The sequence below is a fragment of the Myiozetetes cayanensis genome, unplaced genomic scaffold (genome assembly GCF_022539395.1).
Source record: "Myiozetetes cayanensis isolate MyiCay16 unplaced genomic scaffold, myiCay2020 scf22, whole genome shotgun sequence".
Taxonomy (NCBI): domain Eukaryota; kingdom Metazoa; phylum Chordata; class Aves; order Passeriformes; family Tyrannidae; genus Myiozetetes; species Myiozetetes cayanensis.
In genome coordinates, this window is record NW_026087434.1 from 6,176,735 (window position 1) to 6,195,664 (window position 18,930).

The following is an 18,930-nucleotide window of genomic DNA, read 5'->3' on the forward strand; positions in this document are numbered from 1 at the left end:
CCAATAAAATGCACATTATACATCTGGTTTAGTCTGACTTCTTTTTCCATCCCCTTCCTCCTCGCGTGCAGGCACGGAGCAGCTATTCCTGGCGGGGACGGCCGTGACGGATGGGGCTGCAGGCCAAGGAGAAATGGCAAGCCGAGAGGCTAATGGAGACCCTCACCTCTTCTTCTCTATTAGCCTCCTGCAACTCTGGGTGGTAGCTGCAAACTCAATTAAAACATCTGTACTTTCCCCTTCTCAATTACGACTCCTTACACTTAAAACCAAACAAATTGAATTGCTCCGCCGCCTCGGGCTGCAAAGGCAGTTTCTGCCAACGAATTTATTATCACCATAAAGCGCAGCTTGATTTATGTTAAAATATTAAAGCAGATCTTTATGATGGAAATAAACACTTTCTGCTGTGATTCTCTCGAAGGACCTCACAAGCGGCGGCGGATTTTGGGGCTTGGGCCATAAATCTGAGGCCAAACTGGCATCAGGGATGGATTCAGTCTATTGCAGCACTTGGAAGAGCGATGGCCAGGGAAAGAAAAACTTGACAGGCAAGTTTAGACAAGGTTTAGGCAAGGCTTGACCATCACCAAGGAGCTCCGTGTCCCTGAGGGGATTCAGCTGTTTGAAGGTTTAGGGACAAAGTGCTCACCATGTTATCCCTTGGATGGATTTGGGCAGCAGGCCCTGATCCCAGGGGCTGTTGATGGTCTGGGGAAGGGCACCTGCTGCAGGGGCTCGGCCAGGGAAGATTTCATGCCATGGCTTTGCCCTGGCAGGAGTCAGGAACCAGGAGGTGGCTGCTCCCTCGGGCATCCCTGAACACAGACAAGGCAGTGCCCTGCTGTCCCTGTGCTGGCACCTGCACCTTCCTGGCCTTGAATCTGTTCTGGTTTGTGATTTGACCAGCTCCACCTGCCCTGACTGTCTCCCCATAGCAACACCAGCATGTCCTTGCCATTGGAACCTCTTCTGGTGGCTGACCCGTGCTGGCCTGCCTTGTTCACCCTCAGCAGGATGGGTCTCAGCAGGATGCAGAGCAGTGGGGGCAGTGAAAATAATACCTGTCATGGGGATTCGGAGCTGGCAGAGGTGGGGGTTGGGTTTGGGGGACACTGCCTCCCCCCAGTAGGGCTGAGCCCCTGAGGTGGGTGGCCAGCAGTGATCCAGCCGTATTTCTCTCTGCAAGGCAGCCCACAGTGTCCCGGGGCGTCCCGGGTGCCAGAGCCGGCTGAATTAAAAAGTGATTGATTAGACAATTTCACCAAAAAGAAATAATATCTCTCAGCGGCTGTTAAGCACTAAACTACCCAACCCCTCTTTGGAAAGCCCAGCCAGAGGGTGCTTCCAGGCTGCTGCTTCCCTGTAGGTTTGTCCCTGGTGCACCCAGAGGCAAGGGGATGCTGCAGGAGCAGTCCAGCCCCTCCTTGGTCCTGGAGGGTCCCATCTGCTCTGGGCTGCTCACACCTCCTCTTCAGCAGTGCCCAGGTTAGTGCCTGGCACCAGGAATGGGAGAAAACCTGTGCTTTTCCAACCAAATTAGCATGTAAAGATGATTATGCAAATGCCACCATGGTGGCAGGGGAGCTGGGCATTCACATGGGGCACCCAGGACAGCTTGGGCCCTACAGTGGGTGCTGACACCCAACCCCAGGGCCACCTCCCCTGGGAGCACCCCCAGCACCCCGTTTGCCCTGTCTCTCACTGTCCTCAGCCTTCTGCAGCAAAGTCCTTCAATAAAACATGAAGCAGATTCATTTGGCCTCTGCTGAGTCACCAGGGACATCATTAATTAATTTAAGATGTGGGTTGGGGATTTTTGATATTTCCTTTTTGATTTTCCCTTTTCTGCTCCCTCTTGGTCTCACAACCCCAACCCCTGCTCAAGTTTGGCTGCAACTGTGTTTGCTGGTTTCCTTGGGCCAGAAAGCCACAGTTTGGGGGAAGTTCCCAAGGCCACATTGGAGCTTCTTGGGGACCAGCCTGTCACCCACAGGGGCATCTGGTGTACATATGGGGAGAGCTGCCTGGGGCAAATGGGTGCCATCTCCAGGGGCAGCCTGGCTGGATCCCCTCACTGTCAACTGGGTTTATTTATTTATGGCCTTTATTTATACACCAGCACCTCCCTCCCTCGCCAGGAGGCTTGGAGGGGCTGCCAAAGCAATTAAGAGACAATTGCGATGATAAATAAGTAAAGGGAATTAAAACGCCGGCACCAGTGTGTGATGGCAGCCAGGCTGGGGGAGGGGGGACTGGCTGGATTTAACCCCAGGCAGATGGGTGGATGGATTGATGGACAGATGGATGGACAGACAGACATTGCCAATGCTTTTGAGCCTGAAATAGACGTGGCCAGGTCCCTCCTGACCTCCCCGGGGCTTTGCAGCCGTCCCTGGGGTAGGGCTGGTTGTCCCCGAGCAGTCCTTGCCATCATCCCACTGTTACCAGCCTTGGCTGCTCGCTGGCTGCCAGAAACTCTAACAGCTGCTTTGAAATAGGAAAAAAATTATGTCGCTTTAGAGCAGCTTCTTGGGGAGTCGTTCATGGAGGCAGGCGATGCCAAACCAGCTGGGAAGAGGGGCTGAGGGTTGGCATCTCCCTGGGACAGCCTGCCACGGGCAGCTTTGTGTAGTGCTGGCGCTGCTCTGGGATGGAGCTGGTACCGCCTGGCAAAGCCTTGGCTGCTGCCCGGGGCCCCGGAGGCTTCAGTTCCCGAAGACCCCCTCCCCTGCCCGGGGCTGCCTTTGAATCACGGCCGCCTCTGATCGCGCCCTAGCCCGGCAGGTAAAGGGCTTTGTCAGACGTACATCAAGAGAAGAATTAAACTCGGCTCATCTATCACACCTGATTTATGGCTCCATCAGCCCTCGGAAGGTGGAAGGAATTTTTCCCTTTCTCATTCCCCCACAGCACTCCTTCCCGGGGCTGCGGTGCCGAGCCGGGGATCCCTAACAGGCTGCCGTTTGCAGCATCATTCACTGACCCGAACCCATGGCAATCAGTGCCCAGCACCCCAAAACCCAAGCAGGGGGCAGGAACTCAGCCTCCAGTGCTCGGCTCCAGCCTCAGCGCAGTCTGACGGCTCCTAATTATCCCTCAGCGCAGTTTAATGAGTTACCATTTTCATTTGCCTTTCTGCCGCCGGTGGGATGAGCCCGTGCCGGGTCTCAGCACTAACGGGACAGGGACGGAGAGGGGTTGCACAGGACCATGAATATCCCCACGATACAAAGGGTAGCCCCGGGCTCAGCGCCAGACGATGGAAGAAGGGTCCCCAGCCAGCTGAAAATGTCTCTTTAATGACCTGAACATGGCGTTTCGAGTCCCTTTGAATGAAACGAAACGTGACGGCAACACAGGCGGCAATGAGTTTGGCGTCCCCGATGCCAGCCCTGCCTGTGGGGAGAGCCCGAGCCAGCGTGTACCGGCCCCTGCCAGGCTCCTCCGACCCTCCCAAAGCGCACGGGACCCGCCGAGCCGCTTGGAGCATCCCACTGCCGACGCTGCCGGACCCCGGGAGGCTGGAGCCCGGGCGGGAGCCGCTGGCTGGCCCGCGGGGACGCCCGGGCAAAGGGCAGGCAGAGGGGTGCGGGCACCTCCTTGTCCCCCCCATCACACCTCCGACTCCAGGCTGGAGACCCGCCGCCAGGACCCGCCGGCGCAGGGACTCGCCACCCCGCGGGCCACCAGCGGGTCCCTCCTCTCCGTGCCCACCGCCCGCAGCAAGGCCAGCTCCCCGCGCCTCCCGCAGTCTCTGCAGCCGCCGTCCCAGCGCCCGGACCCCCGGCCGCAGGGGTGCAGCCCGGGCTGCTCCCGGGGCGGCGGGGACCCCCGCGAGAGGTGCCCCACGAAGAGGGGCAGGTTGGCGTAGGAGTTCATGCAGGCGTGGGCCGCGACGGCGGTGCCGCGGGGGTTTTGCCGGCAAGCCTCCCGGTAGGACGGCAGCCTGGTCACGGGCGAGCGCGGTGCCAGCCGGCCGGCGGCCTGCGGGCAGCGGGGGCCGCAGCCGTAGCCGGGCTCGGCCTCGGGGAACAGGTCGGGCACGTCGGCGCGGGCGGGTGGGTGAGTGGCACCGCAGCGCCGCAGCCCCCCGGGACGCCGCTTCTCGCTCCGCTCCCCGGGAGCCCTGGCCGAGCTCGCCCACCGGCTCAGCTTCTCCCGCTCCGCCTCCAGCCGCGCCGGCTCGCCCCTGGCTCTGCAAGTCCTGGTGACTTTCGGGAAGGCTCCGCGAGAGCAGGATGGAGGCAGGCTGCCCGCATCCCGCTTCTTCTCCGCTGCCGACAGCAGCCGGGGCAGTGTCCCCGAGCCCCCGTGTCCCCCGTCCCCCTGGAGCAGGGGGTTGTTTTGCAGCCGGTCCCCCCGCCCCGACGGCCGCTTGTGCTCCCTGTAGATGTCCGGCGGTGGGAGGTCCCTGGGGGACGTGGGGGGCGGGAGGGGAGCCCCGATATGGTTCCCCACCAGCACCTGCTCCCCATAATCCCCCCCTGCGGAAGTCTTCACCAGGAGGTGGGGGAATCCCGTGAGGGCTTGGTCCCCTGCACAGCCACCCCGAAACTTCACGGGGTGTAGCAGGCGGGGATGCTCGTTTGCCCCTCTCCAGTTCTCCTCCCCGTGCAGCCGGGAGTCCACAGGGATGGGCTGGGGCAGCGGCAGCCCCGGGGGAGCACCCTTGGTAGTGTAGGCTCTCGCCATCCTCTCGGTGGGGTGCGGGCCGGAGGAGGGGGCCCGGTGTGCGCCGGTGCTGTTCTGCACCACGAGCTGGGGTGTCCTCAGGGAGAAGGTGGTCTGGAGGCGCTCGCTGTGGTTGCTCCAGTCCTCGATGGTGCGGGTGGCCTGCTCCAGGGAGCCACCCACGCTGGCCGTGGTCACCATCTCCTTGGCCGCCTGCAGCATCTTCAGCACGTTGGCCTGGGCCGAGCTGGCCGTGACATCAGGTGTGGGCGCCCGCCCAGGGCTCCCCATGGTCTGCACCCCATTGAAGCAGCTGTAGATGCCCTGTGGGGAGAAATGGGGGACCCCCACCATCAGCAAGGTCAGTGGGGTCCCCTATGAGCCCACCCTGCTGAGCTGAGTTCATGCTACTGAAGCTGAGGTGGCTTGACAGCACTGGTGTCCCCTCCCCAGCATCCCCGGTAATGCCAGGGTGGGTGATACCATCCTCCATCACCCCTTTCCCCAGGGATGCTAATACAGATGGCTAAGCCCTTTCCCCAACAGCTGGCTTTTCTCCACAGGAGCTCACATCAGCACAAACATCTCCAGTCCCTCCCCTGTGGGTCGAAGGGACAATGCCCACCCAGGCGTGCCCAGCCCCGTGACACCGTATGGAGACACTTGGGCCCCTTGAGAGCCCCCTGGCAGCATCCCTCACCCTGCTGATGGCCAGGAGGAAGTCAAGCTTGTGGGACTTGGGCACGGAGTGACGCAGCTTCCAGTAGACGAGGTGCTCCCAGGCAAAGACCAGCAGGCTCAGCCCCATGGCCACCAGCAGCATGTAGAAAACCCCGGCCATGTTGTCGATGTCCAGCTTACTGCTCATCACCTCGTTCTTCTCATTCTGGCAGATCCCCGACAGCCAAACTGTCTCCAGCTTCTGGGTGTCACCTGGGGCCCGACACACACAGGAGTGCAGGGGTGAAAATCCACCCACAGGAGTCATCTTCCCACACACATCCCTTGCTCATTCCCTCCCCTATACACTGTGGCTGGAGGAGGAGAAAGAGACCCCCAAGCCCCAGGAGCTGTAATAGCCTTGTCCTTGCTGCTGCTCTTGGCCTGAGCATCCCACCAGTTACTTGTCCTTCTCCAGGGCCCTGTCCTTTTTCTGTCTCCCACGTGCCAGCCAGCCATGCTTGCTGTCCCCTTCCCAGGCTTCTCCTCCTGACCCCTTGTATTTTGTGCACAGCCATCTCCAAGATTTTACAAAGCCAGAGGGAATGACCCCTCCACCCCAACCACCAGCAGCCAGCTGGAAAAATGCCTCTGGATTTAATATCCCCTGAGAGGAGGTGGTGGAGAAGCCCTCAGGGTTTTGGGGACCAAAACCCTGCTCCCTGGATTAATCTGCAGGGTGGGGGCTGGCTGAGGATGGGGCACCCACCGTCTCCCAGGAACTGGAGCAGGGCCAGGTCGATGGCCCGCTTCCAGCGCGAGTCCTTCTGCAGGGCGATGCCGTAGCCCGTGGTGGCAAACACCTTCCCGCTGCCGATGGTCACCAGCTTGCAGCCCTCGTCCTTGCCCGCCATGTAGTTCAGCACTGCCGCGTCGTAGATGAAGGCGTCCAGCTTCCTGGGAGGAAGGGTGGAGGAGGGGTCTGAAAACCCTTTTCTGGGGGCTTGTGCATCTTTTGGGGGAGCTCTACCCCTTTCAGATAGCTGTAGCCCATCTGGAGGGGGTTGTGTTTTTTTTTGGGGTCCTTGATCATCGTGGAGAGCTGTAACCACACCTGGGGGGGAAGCACCCAGCTTGGGTGGGGAGGGCTGCATCCCTTTTGAGGGGAGCTGTATGAAGCTGCACCCCATGTTCAGTGGGTTGTGTCCTGTTTGGGGGTCCCATATGCCATGCAGGGAAGCTGCAGAGAGCCATTTCCCATCTGGGAGAGCTGAACCTGGCCTGGGGGGCCCACATCTCACTTGTGGGGGCTTGTACCCCAGTTGAGGAGTCCCTACCCCATCTGGGAGGTCCTGTAGCCCATTTCAGGGAGCTGTAGTTCATTTGGGGGGGTGCTGTGTCCCATTTTGAGGAGCTGTACCCCCACTCTGGGAGCCATACCCCACTTGGGGGACCCATAGGCCTTTCTGGGGAACCGTACCCCATCTTGAGGCTGGTGAGGGCGTCCTCCACAGAGCGCTGGTTGTACTTGACCATGTGGGTGTGCATGTCGGGGTAGTTGCTGCGGATGTTCCTCTCGGTGCTGCCGTTGGGGACGGTGCCGAAGCGGAACGGGGGGTACTGCTCCTGCGGCCTCTGGAACTGCAGTGGGGAGCCCCAGGGAGTGGCATCACATGGAGTCCCTGTCCCTGCCATGTCCTGCCTCCCCACAGCCAACCCTCCACCCATCCAGCCAGCTGTCAGTGATGTGCAGCAACCCCCACCCCCCAAAAAAAAATTACTACTTTTAGGGATATTTTTAGGATTCCCACCCCAACCATCAGCCCCACCTTCCTGTCGCTCAGCCCCGACACGGTGTCGATGTACTGCTCCTGGATCATGAAGGCAGCCAGGTTGGCCGTGTAGCTGGCGAGAAAGATGACGGCGAAGAAGGCCCAGATGAGCACCATGATCTTGCTGGTGGTGCCCTTGGGGTTCTCGATGGGCACCGAGTTGTTGAAGACCAGAGCCCACAGCAGCCACACCGACTTGCCAATGGTGAAGGTGGGACCTCCTGGCCCTACGGGGACAGGGGACAGAGGGGACAGCCGTCAGCCTGGCTGGGGATGTGTCCCCCCCACCCAGCTCCCACCTCCCCAACTCACTCTTGCCACTGGTGAGGTTCTGGTTGTAGCCAACGGGGCTGAAATACTCGAACACGAAGACGGTGATGGCCACCACGGTGAGGCACATGACAAACATCATGACCCACACGGCCGGGCTGTAAGGCTCTGCAAGGCAAGTGGGGCTCTGTCAGCCCCCTGGGACACCCCCTGGGGACTCCCAGGAGCCCTCCCCGATGGATGGGGCTCGTCCTCCTGAATATTGCCCCTCTTTAGAGAGGAGATGGGGGCTGGCAGCACCATGGCCAAGCAGGGAATCAGGAGAGAAAGGGGATGCTGTGGTATGGGGGATGCAGCCATGCTTCCCTGCCTAGACAGAATCAGGCTCTCATTAACAGGGAGATGTTAATGAAATGCTGCCCATCTCCAGGGTCAATGGCAGGAGGGTTTCCCGTGGGATCACAGGTTCTCTCCCGTGATGGCTCTGGCCACAGCCCTGTCCCTGCATCAGGCATGGGGTCAGCCTCCCAGCCCCACTCAGCCCCTGGGAAAGCCCCCCGTGAGTTGGGGTGGGCAGTGAGCCCCCTGCCTGCCCAGGATGATCTGGGATGGAGCAGCAGGAGCAGTGGGGCTGCATCTGAGCCGTCAACACGCGGCTGCCGAAGTCCATTTGTCAGCGCGTCCTTCGCTGTCAGGGAGGAGAGGCCTCCCCTGATGGGGATGCGGCTCGTTAGTGCAGAAGCAGGAGACACAGGGACTGCAGACCCTGGCCCTGCTGAACCTGGATGGGATGCTCCGTCTGACCCCACAGCCAGTGAAGGTGACCCTGCTTTGGGGGCAGGTCAGACCCGCAGAGCTGGGGGGACAGGATGGGGAAGATGTGCCCAGGCTGGTGCTGTCCCACCTCCCAATGGCATCCCTGGCACCTGCACCCACCTGCACCCTCCCCCGACAGGAGCCTGGCTCTGTCTGAGCTGGGACATCGCTGCCGTGCCCTTGCCGAGAGCCTCAAGCCCTGCCCGAGCGCTCAGGCTGAATTTCCTGACGACCTTGGCCAGTCTCCTCCCCTTCCAAGGCTGCAGTTTTTGCTGGTTTAAAACTCGTTAAATAAAACTTTTAGCACTGGTGGTTTCCTACACCTGGCTTAACCTGGTGACAGTGGCAGAGAGGGGGTCCCCACAGCAGAGATCTGAGGTGGAAAATCCCACCACCACCCTGTCCTCCCTCCTCCACACAAAAAATAAATGAAGAGGAGAAAACCACCGAGCCCAGCCTCCAGCTCCCAGCCTCCATCTCCATAATAAAAGGATTATTCAGGCAGGGAAGGAGGAAGCCCCAGAGCTGGCAGCACAATATCCTTCCCTTATGACTTAGGCTTTTTTTTTTTTTTTTTTTCTTAAAAGTTATTAAAACTGAACAATATTTCCAATTTGCATTTGTGGGGAGCGTGGGATGAACCTGCAGACAGACAGGGGCATGCACAGCTCACCCAGGAAGGCAGAGGGCGAGACGGTGCCGTTGCTCCTGGCCACCATGACGCTGATTCCCGTCTCCACGAAGGGCACGGAGAAGTCCACGATCTCAGAGCGCTCCTCGTTGATGGTGAGGGAGCCGATGGCCATGTCTGCACGCTTGTAGTACACCTGGAGAAGGGGCAGATGGGCTCAGGGTGGGCAGAGGGACGGGCAGAGGGACCCAGATCACCTTCCCCAGGCATTCCCTCATCTCCATCTCCAACCCCAATTTCCACCTTTTTAAAAAAAATAAAAATTAGCTTTTTAAGTGACCAGTGGCACAACCACAACCTTCTGTGGGGTTTTGTCTGACTCTTCCTTCAGGGAGGAGCTCATGCCAAGCTCTCCCCTGCCCAGAGTCCCAGGACAGACACCCTGATCCCATCTCCACCAGGAAAGCCCCAGGCCAGGGATGAGTAGTGCCCTGCAGGGAGGGTCAGAGGGGGGGTCCAAGCCATGCCCAGCCCTACCTCACCAATCATGCCATTCCAGACCCCACGGACGATCTTGCCGTGTTTGCCATTGGTCACTAAGTAGAGGTCATAGGAGAACTTCACGGCCTTGGCCAGCTTCTTCAGGATGTCGATGCAGAAGCCCTTGCAGCACAGCTTGGTGTAGGGATCCACGAGGCCGTCGCCACTGGAACCGCACCGGGAAACGCGGGTTGGACCAACCCAAGATGCTTTGGGCACCGTGGTGCCCCCAGGCCCCCTCACATGCCTGGGAAACAGTGGCCAAAATTTCTGAGCTGCACCCTGCCCTGCTCACCTGTGGGAGGAGTTGGTCTGCTTGCGGCAGGGCACCGTGTTGCGCACGCAGACCCCTGTGCTGGGGTCTGTGTTCTCCACGATCACAAAGGGTCTCTCCTCCAGCGTGGCCACTGTCAGGTGCCGGTTATCCACCACGGGCTGCATGTAGGAGCCATAGCGGGGCCACACCGGGTACTTCATGTGGATGATGCCTTTCTCCCACTTGCCCACCTGCCCATGAGGGAGAGGACACAGTCACCCTGGTGAGGGGCTGTGGGGGTTGCACAGGGTCCTGTGTCCATCCTCCCCACACCCTGGTGATCCCCAGCTCAGCATCCCTTTCCCCACGTCAGGAATTCATGGAACCTCACTCATGGAACACGGTGTTTCCTCCTGGGCCCCAAGCACCACAGTCGGGTGAGCACAAACCTGGCCAAACTTCACCCAAAATACTTTCAAACTAACCAGAAAAACCCCCCTCCACACAGCTTGTTTCTGGTCTAGGTGTTTGGCTGCTGTTCTCCAGGGGTGGGCAGCTGCATTTTTGCCTTTTTTTTGGAACTTATCAGAGAAATTGCAGGGAAAAAAATGACAGTTCTTGGCAGAGCTTTGGTGCCCATCATTGCCACAAAGCCCCACCACCCATTTTGGGTACCAGCCATGGGTTTTGCATGGGACAACCCACCCAGGGTGGGACCTCAGCCTGTGCATGGCCCCACGCTCACCCTGCCCAGCCACCCCACAGTGCCTGTCCCAGGGGGCCTGGGGGTCCTACCATCTCCCAGAGCCGGTGTTGGTTGAGTGTGATCACCACCATGGTGGGCCTGACCAGGTAGCCACCTTCATTGAAGGAGAAGTCCCTGTGCTCCCAAGTCACGTTGAGGAGGTGCCTGGTGGGACACAGAGCCTGTAAGCCCCTGCCTGTGCAGCCCACCCACGTACAGCCCTCCTCCTTCTCCTCCTCCTCTTCCTCCAGCTTCAGCTGGGCTGCCACAGATCTCACGGAGAGATGTGGGGCTGAGAGCTGGGGACCAGATTTAGCCCCTGCTCAAGGATGGCTCACTGCAGGGCTGAAGATGCACAGGCTGCCACAGGAACCCTGAGATGCCACCTCTGCACTACAAAGCAGAGCCATGAAACCCCCCTGAGCTCCTCGAGCACCCCGAGCTACAGAAAATCATGGGAAAAGGCAAGGGGAGGATGCTCCAGGAGAAAGCCAGCCAAGAGGCATAGACCACAAGCTACAGCCCCACAGCCAGCATCACCCCCTCTGCCTGCCAGCTCCATCCCCCTCCTCCCCTGCCTCTTCCCTCTCCATTTCCCCATCCCAAGGGGCCCCCGAGCCTCACCGGTAGAAGCTCGTGTTGGTGGCCGTGGTCCTGGCGGGGGTCCAGCAGTCCCGTCCCACCTCCGGGAGGTAGCCGTGGGCACGGAAGAAGCTGGCTGCCCCCATGGCAATGATGGCCACCCCGTCCCGCACCTTCTGCCGCAGGCTCAGCTTCCAGCTCTCCGTCACCACGCTGATGAGGCCGACGGGGAAGGAGGCGGGTGGCACCTCCATGTTGCCCACTGTCAGGCTGGGCACGATCCAGACGTATCCTGGCCCCACGAGGCCGGCTTGCTCTGCCATGGAGAAGAGGTACTCGGCCTCCTCCCGTGAGCAGTACACGATGAGGACCTGGGCATCGATCTGCCGCAGGAGCCGCTGCGTCCTGGAGCTGCTCTGCTCCTGGCTCATCTCGAAGGTGAGCACCTCCTGCAGCTCCCAGCCAAAGTAGCTGGCATCCGTGAAGGAGCGGATGACGTCCAGGAAGATGTTGTAGCCCGGGTAGAGGCTGGTGATGACAGCAAAGGAGCCCCAGTCGTATTCCTCCAGCACCTTGAAGATCACCTGGATTTGCTGCTCGATGGAGACACCCAACTGCAGGAAAGCTGATCCGGGCTCCTGTGGGAGAAGAGGGGGTCAGGGGCTGCTCTGGCACTGTGATACGGTTTGAGTGTGCCATGAACTGGTGTGGTCCATGGGCCAGAGACACCCAAAATGGGACTGGTCCCCATCCAAGGACGCTCATCCCATGTGAAGGGTCCAGTCCTGCGGCTTCACATCTGTTTCTCAGCTTATTGAGCAAAAATTCATCCATCCTCTAAATGAGATCAACAATTTCTCCTTAAACCAGGAGAAGAAGGTGGGCAAGAGCTCTGCCAGGAGCATAAATCCCATCCCGGCTCCGACTCACTACCTGCAGCCGGAGCCTGTGCGGCTCCTTCCCTCCCGCCCCACCTCCCCGGCCATCTGGCCTCTCATTAGCAAACCTTAATTGATCTGATTCTGTCTTAAATGATTCAGCGAATGGCATTTGCCGAAGGTCACGTGCAGCAGCTTTGCCACCCAGACCCCCTCCACCTCTAGAGAAGAAGTTTGGGGTGAGCCCCAGGGGGTCACAGACAGAAAGCAGGAGCTGCTGCGGACTTTGGATCTGTGGGAGGAGGAGGTCGAGCCTTCAGACAGGTCCCTCCACTGAGCCCAAAATACCCAAACCCTGGAGAAAGCTGCAGAAAACACACAGACCACAGCAAACTATGGCTATTTTTCAGTTGCTCGGGGCTCTATCTGAGCCCTTTGCCCCCACACAAGTCCACTGCACCCACCCGAGCCCACCACCCCCACTGCCACCCACCCACAGCGAGCAGCAGCTCGAGGTGGTCCAGGAGCACCAGTGGGTGCAGGCAGGGCTGCAGGGGTGCCATCCAGGGGGTTGGACCCCAAACCACTGTGCAGGCAGAGCACAAAAACCATGCCCTGAGGAGGAGCAGAATCCCTACCCACAGGCAAGAGCAATCACCAAGACCGCTCCAGTGCCCAGGCTGGGCAGGGTGGGACAAGCAGCCATGAGGAGATAACCCTAATCTCTTTACCACAGCCCATCACCACCTGCCCAGCACTCTCCATCCTGGCTCCAGCTCTCCCTGCCACCTGCGCTTCCAAGCAGGCAGGTGACAGTGACTGACAGTGTCTGACGCCAGCGAGGAGCAGAGAAGCCAAAAATCCCATTTTGGGTGTGGGTGCTCCTGAGATTGCTGCCACAGCCAAGTGAGGCTCCTCCATGCTGCCCATCCAGCCATTTCAGGGCTGGATCCAGCCCTGGCAGGGCAGGAGGAGGATGGGGTTGTGACAACCCTGCCACTGTGCCAGTAGCCCCAGTGCCACCAACCCAGCACTTCATGGTGGGCACAGCCTGGAGGGGATGGGACACAGCACACTGGGGAAGGTCCCTCCAGGGACCACTGAGATCCTCTCTCATGTCCCATCAACAGAGCCCCTCCCTGAAGTCCCCACTAGGTCCCACCACCCATTGGCCACACTGCCACAGCCACTGCCTAATCCTGCCCGTGATCCCAGACTCTACAGCACAGCAGCTCCCCTGCCCTCCAGCATTCCACATCCCTTAGCTACCCCTCTCTAATAATACCTAATTCCTCTCATCCCCCCTGGAAATAACCCCCAGTGAGGGCCTCACCTTCGGGGTCAGGACCACTGCGGACCCCCCGCTGATGCTGATGACGGGGACCTGGGTCTGGGAGGAGATGAAGTCAAGAATCTGGGCCACGGCCTCCGTGCCCACGTTGTCCTCGAAGACGATGCCGTGGATCTTGTGGCTGGCGAGGATGTCGCAGATCTGGGTGAGGAGGGTGCTGGGGTTGGTGTTGTTGACGACGACGGTGATGGGGTGGATTTCCAGGGGCATGTCCAGGAAGCTCTGGGGGCTCAGGCGGGAGCGGATGTGCAGGGGGTAGGACGTGCCCCCAAACACCACGGCCACGTTGACCACCGGCTCCTCGGGGCCCGGCAGCAGGAGGTCCGTGAAGGCAGCCGAGCAGCCCAGCACCATCGACAGTAGCAGAGCGTGCGCCGGCGCTCTGCCCATGTCCACCGCCACGTCCCTGCCGGCACAGCACACAGCCCCTCGCATCCAGCCACCCACCAGGACCCCTGCCCCGCTCGCCCCAACCCTCCCCACTGCCCCGGGGCATCACCAGTGTGTGCTGACCCCAGGGAAAGGCGGGACCCTCGTCCTTTGGATGCTGGGTGTGGTGAAGGAAGGACCACAGGGTTGTACTCACCACCCACTGTACACCTCCATGTCATGTGCCTTGTCTCCAGTCCTATCAACCATTAAGCCTTCACAGATGGTTCCTTCTTCCCACCACCACCCCCTCCCCATCCCACCACCACCGTCCCTCTCCCACTGCCCTCCCACCCCATCCAAAAGCCACCACTGCTGTAATGGTCCATGTCGTCCCTTCAGACAGGGAAAGGGACAGCAGCAAGAGGTGACAGGAGGGGCTGGCAGTTCCCTGGTGCCTCTCTCTGCAGTGTAAAACCACCTTCAATATTTAAAGGCTTTGCCCTTGAAGGAGGGTTCAGTTCTTCACCCCCAATGTTGAGATTTTGCAAACCACACAGTCACAGGGGCAGCCGGTCCCCTGCCTGTTCCCCTGCCTGTCCCTCACCCATCACATTACCTCAGTCCCATTCTCTGGCACAAAATCCCAAACAAAGCACCCATCTGGCTTCTTATTTCCAAGTTTCACCCCTAGACAGCATCCCTCAGCTTTCCTCCTTCCTGCCTTTACCCCCAGTGTGTGTCCCCTGCTGGCACTGGCCACCTGGCTGGGACACTCCCTGCACTGCGTCTCTGCCGGCTGCACCCCAAATCCAGGCTCTCAGGGGCTCTTTGGGCACATCTTCCCTGCCAGGTCCCCAGTTCCCCACTGCCAGTGGGTGGTGATGATGCAGTAGGTAGGGTGACAATCCCTGAGGGGGGATGAATCCTTGTCTACAGCGATGCACTCCCATGTTAGAGCTCAGCCCCTCCTCAGAGCCTGTTGGTAAAATCAACCCACAGCCAGGGGCACCCAAGCCCCCCTGAGCCTCATTTTCCCCAGGGCCATCGTGCCAGAGCCACACTGGGCAGCAGGGAGGGGGACGAGCAGCCCTGCACGGTGGCACCAGCCACGCGCCGGTGTCACTCCATGCAGCAAGGTGCCAGCTGGTGCTCGGAAACGTCACTTGCAATTAAAAGCTGCTGTTGCTTAACGAGTCCCCAGCACAGCCAGAGGAGCCTCTTGCTGAGTGTGCCGTGGATGGTTCTGGGGTCTGGGCTGCCCCGGGGAGCTGCACCCCAACATCCCAGTGTGCCGCAGTGACGGACAAACCCTCGGCACGCTGCGGAAACGCTGCCGGCATGTTGGACTGAAAAGGCAGGAAACAAACCCAAGGGCTGCCTGGCTGGGCACCGTGCGAGAGCTGCTCGGTGTGGATTTGAGCACCTCCAGGGAGTCAGGGAACACAAACCCCACACTTCCCTCCTGGACGCCATGGCAAGGCTCGGGCACCTGTCTGGGCACTGGTGCTCACCGGGCATCATCTGTCTCAGCCAGATCTGAGTTTCAGCAGGGGGTCATCCACCCCCATCACCCACCACCACCCAGGGGGTTCACTGCATCCCCCACCCCACCGCACATCGCAGCCGGCCGAGCTGCAGGAGCCACGATGCCACACCGGTGGCTGCAGCCAGGGCCCCTTGGCCAGAGAGGGCAGCAGGTGAGTCATGCCATGCTGGCAGCGTCCCACGCTCTGGCATGGTCAGCTCAGTGGCGGGGCAGCCTGCACTGCCTGCTCCTCACTGCGAATTCCCAAGTATTTTTAGTCCCATGATAAATAATTCATCGGGAATCCGGCATCAGCTACCCGAGCAGAGAGGAAGGGGAGCAACACGCCACCCAAAACAAACAGAACCGCTCTCCCAGCAGCACTGCCCGTCTGAGCCCTCCTCAAGGACATTTAAATATACCCTGGGCCCTCGTGGTGGCTGATTGGGTTGGGTTGTGCCAGTCCTGGCACCTCACCCATCCCAGGCCCATATCCTCCTCTTCCTCAACCCAGCTCTTCCCCATGCTCAGGAACCTCTTCTAGCACTGAATAATCCGGGCAGAGACCAGCAAACGCCTCTTGTGATGCCAAGCTCTGTCACCAAAGGGGTTGCCCTGCTCCTGGCTGTGACTGGGGACAGGTCTGAGGAATCCAGTTCCCCATGGACCAAGCTGCAGGTGGAAAACATCCCCATCCCTCACAGCCGGAGCACAATGGCAGTGGCAGAGAGGAGGTGGGCATGGGCACATCACATCCTTCAGCCAGTGCTGAGGCAACTGGGGGAATGAATTTCCATCCTTCCCAGGAATCCGGTGCCACCAGCCAGAGCCAGGCTGCTCACCACAGCCCTTGATAGACATGGAGGAGGATAGCAGGGTTCAGGGCCAGAGAGCCCGTGGCTGGCAAGGGCTCCATGCACAGGTCGGAGCCAGGGCTGCTCCAAAATGGCCGGATTTGGGAAGGAAAGGGCAGCCAACTCCTCCAGCCCAGCCAACACCGTGTGTTTCCAGCCTGTTTTTTCTACAACTGAGCTAGAGGGGTGCAGGAAAATGTGGGGTTTTGGGGGGGATGGCAGATTGAAGGAAAGCGGTGGAGGCTGAGGAGGAACTGAGCCCATCCCTGAGCTACTGCCAGAGCTGGGGCTGCTCTTGGGCTCAGCACGACACAGCAAAGCCCCGATGGACATTAAAGAAAATCTGCATTTTCCAACCCCTTGTAGCAAGCACTGTGGAGTACTCCCTTGGGAAAAGACCTCAAAAGAGAGTTTTTCCAGCTGGCTGAAGGGCCAGTGGCCAGGATAGGGCAGGAGGAAAGTGGCCATGGCCAGGAGCCTAGGCAGGGCAATGCCACCTCCTGGCAGCCTCCCCTGGGACCAGAGGACACCACAAAGCTACTCAGTGGCTTTGGCACTTGTTTTCTGTTGCTTTGGGGCAGTTTTGAGCAGGTTAACCCCCTTCCTAGGCACACCTTCCTGGTGCAACAAACTCACAGAAACCTCCTGCTAAAGGCACAATCGAGCCCTCACCTCTCACCAGACCCTGAAATGTCATTTTAATGCAACAGGGAAAGTTTGTTCCTAATTTTAAATCTCTTTTTTTTGCCCTGCCTCCTTCCCCTGGTCTGAGTGGGGGAGAGCTCATGCAGATATTTTGACCTCAGAAAAGGGAGAAATAAAATCCCGAAATGCAAAATATCACTCAGGAAAGAGAAACCTTATCCCCCCCAAAAAAGAGCTTCCGAGCCTGAAATGAGAGGGAAAGCGCAGCCTGCGCCAGGGGATGGGGAACTGCTGCTGGTGCACGGAAAGGACAGAGCGAACCCGAACCTGGGGGAGCTATGCCGGGAGGAGAGGGGGCACAGGGGAGGGCACTGAGATGCGCCAGGGCTTGTCTTTTCCCCCATGGGGACATCCCTGTGGAGCAAGAAGACCCCGATGGAGCCCCCCGGAAGGGGAGAAAGCAGCAAAACCTCCCCAGAGCCAACTCATCACTCTCGCTGTCCCCATGCAGGGAGGGGATGACTCGGGAGGGAGAAGCTACTGGCAGCCCCCGGCAAGCACCGTCTCCTTTCAACCTTCATCTGCCACCACCCAGCATCACCCTCCTCTTCCTCATCACCCTCCCCTTCCTCGCCCGCACCTCCGACAGCAACAGTTGCGGGCCGGGGGCTGCGGGCCGGGGCGATGGCGAGGGCCCCGCACACGCACGCACCCAAACGCAGCTTAAAAAGGTCGAATATGGATTAACCAAAAATAAACGCCAAGTGTCCTGCCTGCCGCTGGGTTACGCAAGGTGGCGGGGGGGGACACAGGGCTGGTGGCACCCAGGGAGGTCTCCTCAATTTTTCCTGCCTCCCACTCCCCCAGAAACCCCCCAGCGCGGCGCCCGGGATTAAGGCTCATTTCCGTCCCGTGCCCGGGCTGGGGAGCGGGGGAGCTCTGGGGATGCGGGGGGATGCCGAGGCAGGGGGAGATGACCAGAGCAACCCCTCACCAAAAAAAATCAACAACCCCCACCCCATCCCTAAAAGTTGCTGGCGGCGGCGGCGGGGAAGCAGCGGAGTCCGTCGGGCCCCGTTTGCCCCCAGCCCGCCCGGTACTTACGGGAGCGCCGCTGCTCGGTGCCTACATGCCCCGCGGCTCCGGCGGGGCTCGTCCCACCGGGGACTCTGCTCTTCCCAACCCTCTCCTGCTGCAGGGCAGCCCCCCGGGGCGGGCTCGGCGCCCGCCGCGGCTGGCGGGGGGCTCCGGCGGCCGCCGTCGGTCCCGGCTCGTCCTTGGCGGCGGCGGCGGCGGCTCTGCAGCGGCGGCTGGAGGCAGGGACGGGAGCGGGGGAAGGAGGGAGTGGGCGCGGAGCGGGTGTGCACGGGGGGGGGCCCGGTGGCAGCAGGTGTCTCGGCGACCTCCGGGCTCCGGCAGCCATCTCCCCCCGCCCCGGGACCGGCGGGGCTGCCCGGGCGGGACGGCCGGGAGGAGCGCGGGGGAGGGATGCGGGGATGGAGGTGGTGGAGGGGGCCGGCCCGGGGCGGTGGAAGGACAGGACGTGTGTCCTCCCGCCTCGCCGCAACTTCGGGGCTGGCCGCCAGCCCCGGGGGAAAGGGAGGGGGGGAACGGGGGACGGGCAGCCCTCCCTCCCGAAACCGGCCCGCCTCCCCAGACACTGGTGCCGGCCCCAGCGCTGGGGAGGGCAGGGGAGAAGAGACCCTCTTCTTTCGCCCCTCTCCTCCTTCTCCAGGAGGGAAAACCCACAGGAAAATGACACAGTCCTCCTCCCCAGGCACTGCCCGTCCCCAACCCCAAGGAGGGCTGGAGGAGTGCGGTTGGACTCATTCCCTCCCGCCAGCATCTTCCACTGCTTTGACGACTGAACTGGTGAGCACTGGCCAGATGCCTACCCTGGTGCCCCCCAGAAGGTGCAGGGCAGCCCAAGGGTCCCCATCGGTCACAGGGAGGGGGGTTGACACGGAGCAAAGCCCCCGCAGGCAGCAGCATCCACCAGCTGTCGCCAGGGCCAGTATTAAAGCATCAGCTGATCCCACAGCACTGGTTTAGAGCAAGCCAGACTGGGGGGTGGAAGGGGAGGAAGAGGGGGGAGATCCATCAAAGGAAGGGGGGAGACAGGCAGAGGCCTTGCTGGGGTCCCCTTGTCCGTGGCTGGGTGCCCACTCTGCCCCAAAATGAGCTGGTGGCTGCAGGCAGAGGGACCACAGTTCCAGCAGGAGGTGGCAGGGGTTAGAGCCCAGTCAGGCCTCACCAGGGGGGCAGCTGCTCTGAAACCTCCCCATGTCCTGGCTCAGAG

At 60.6% G+C, this 18,930-nt stretch overlaps 1 protein-coding gene across 1 annotated transcript; it reads right to left on the bottom strand.

The window, feature by feature from the left end:
• Positions 1-3,485: 3,485 nt before the first annotated feature.
• GRIN2C (glutamate ionotropic receptor NMDA type subunit 2C) lies at positions 3,486-18,152 on the bottom strand. The gene is made up of 13 exons (XM_050319100.1): positions 17,736-18,152; positions 13,218-13,641; positions 11,049-11,644; positions 10,475-10,589; positions 9,719-9,930; positions 9,421-9,589; positions 8,926-9,079; positions 7,479-7,604; positions 7,164-7,393; positions 6,815-6,975; positions 6,104-6,291; positions 5,375-5,607; positions 3,486-4,998 (listed from the first exon to the last, which is right to left on the bottom strand). Exons 2-13 carry the CDS (start codon positions 13,623-13,625, stop codon positions 3,616-3,618), a joined length of 3,975 nt encoding a protein of 1,324 aa, XP_050175057.1. The 5' UTR covers positions 13,626-13,641; positions 17,736-18,152; the 3' UTR covers positions 3,486-3,615.
• Positions 18,153-18,930: the final 778 nt, after the last annotated feature.

What these genes read in the sequence shown, in the direction of transcription:
- GRIN2C (XM_050319100.1), bottom strand. Translation starts at nt 13,625, where the DNA reads ATGGGCAGAGCGCCGGCGCACGCTCTGCTACTGTCGATGGTGCTGGGC. An exon ending in GGAATGGCATGATTGGTGAG is followed by an intron (nt 9,080 to 9,420) that starts GTAGGGCTGGGC and finishes CCCCTTCTCCAG; the next exon opens with GTGTACTACAAGCGTGCAGA. An exon ending in GAACCTCACCAGTGGCAAGA is followed by an intron (nt 7,394 to 7,478) that starts GTGAGTTGGGGA and finishes CTGTCCCCGTAG; the next exon opens with GGCCAGGAGGTCCCACCTTC.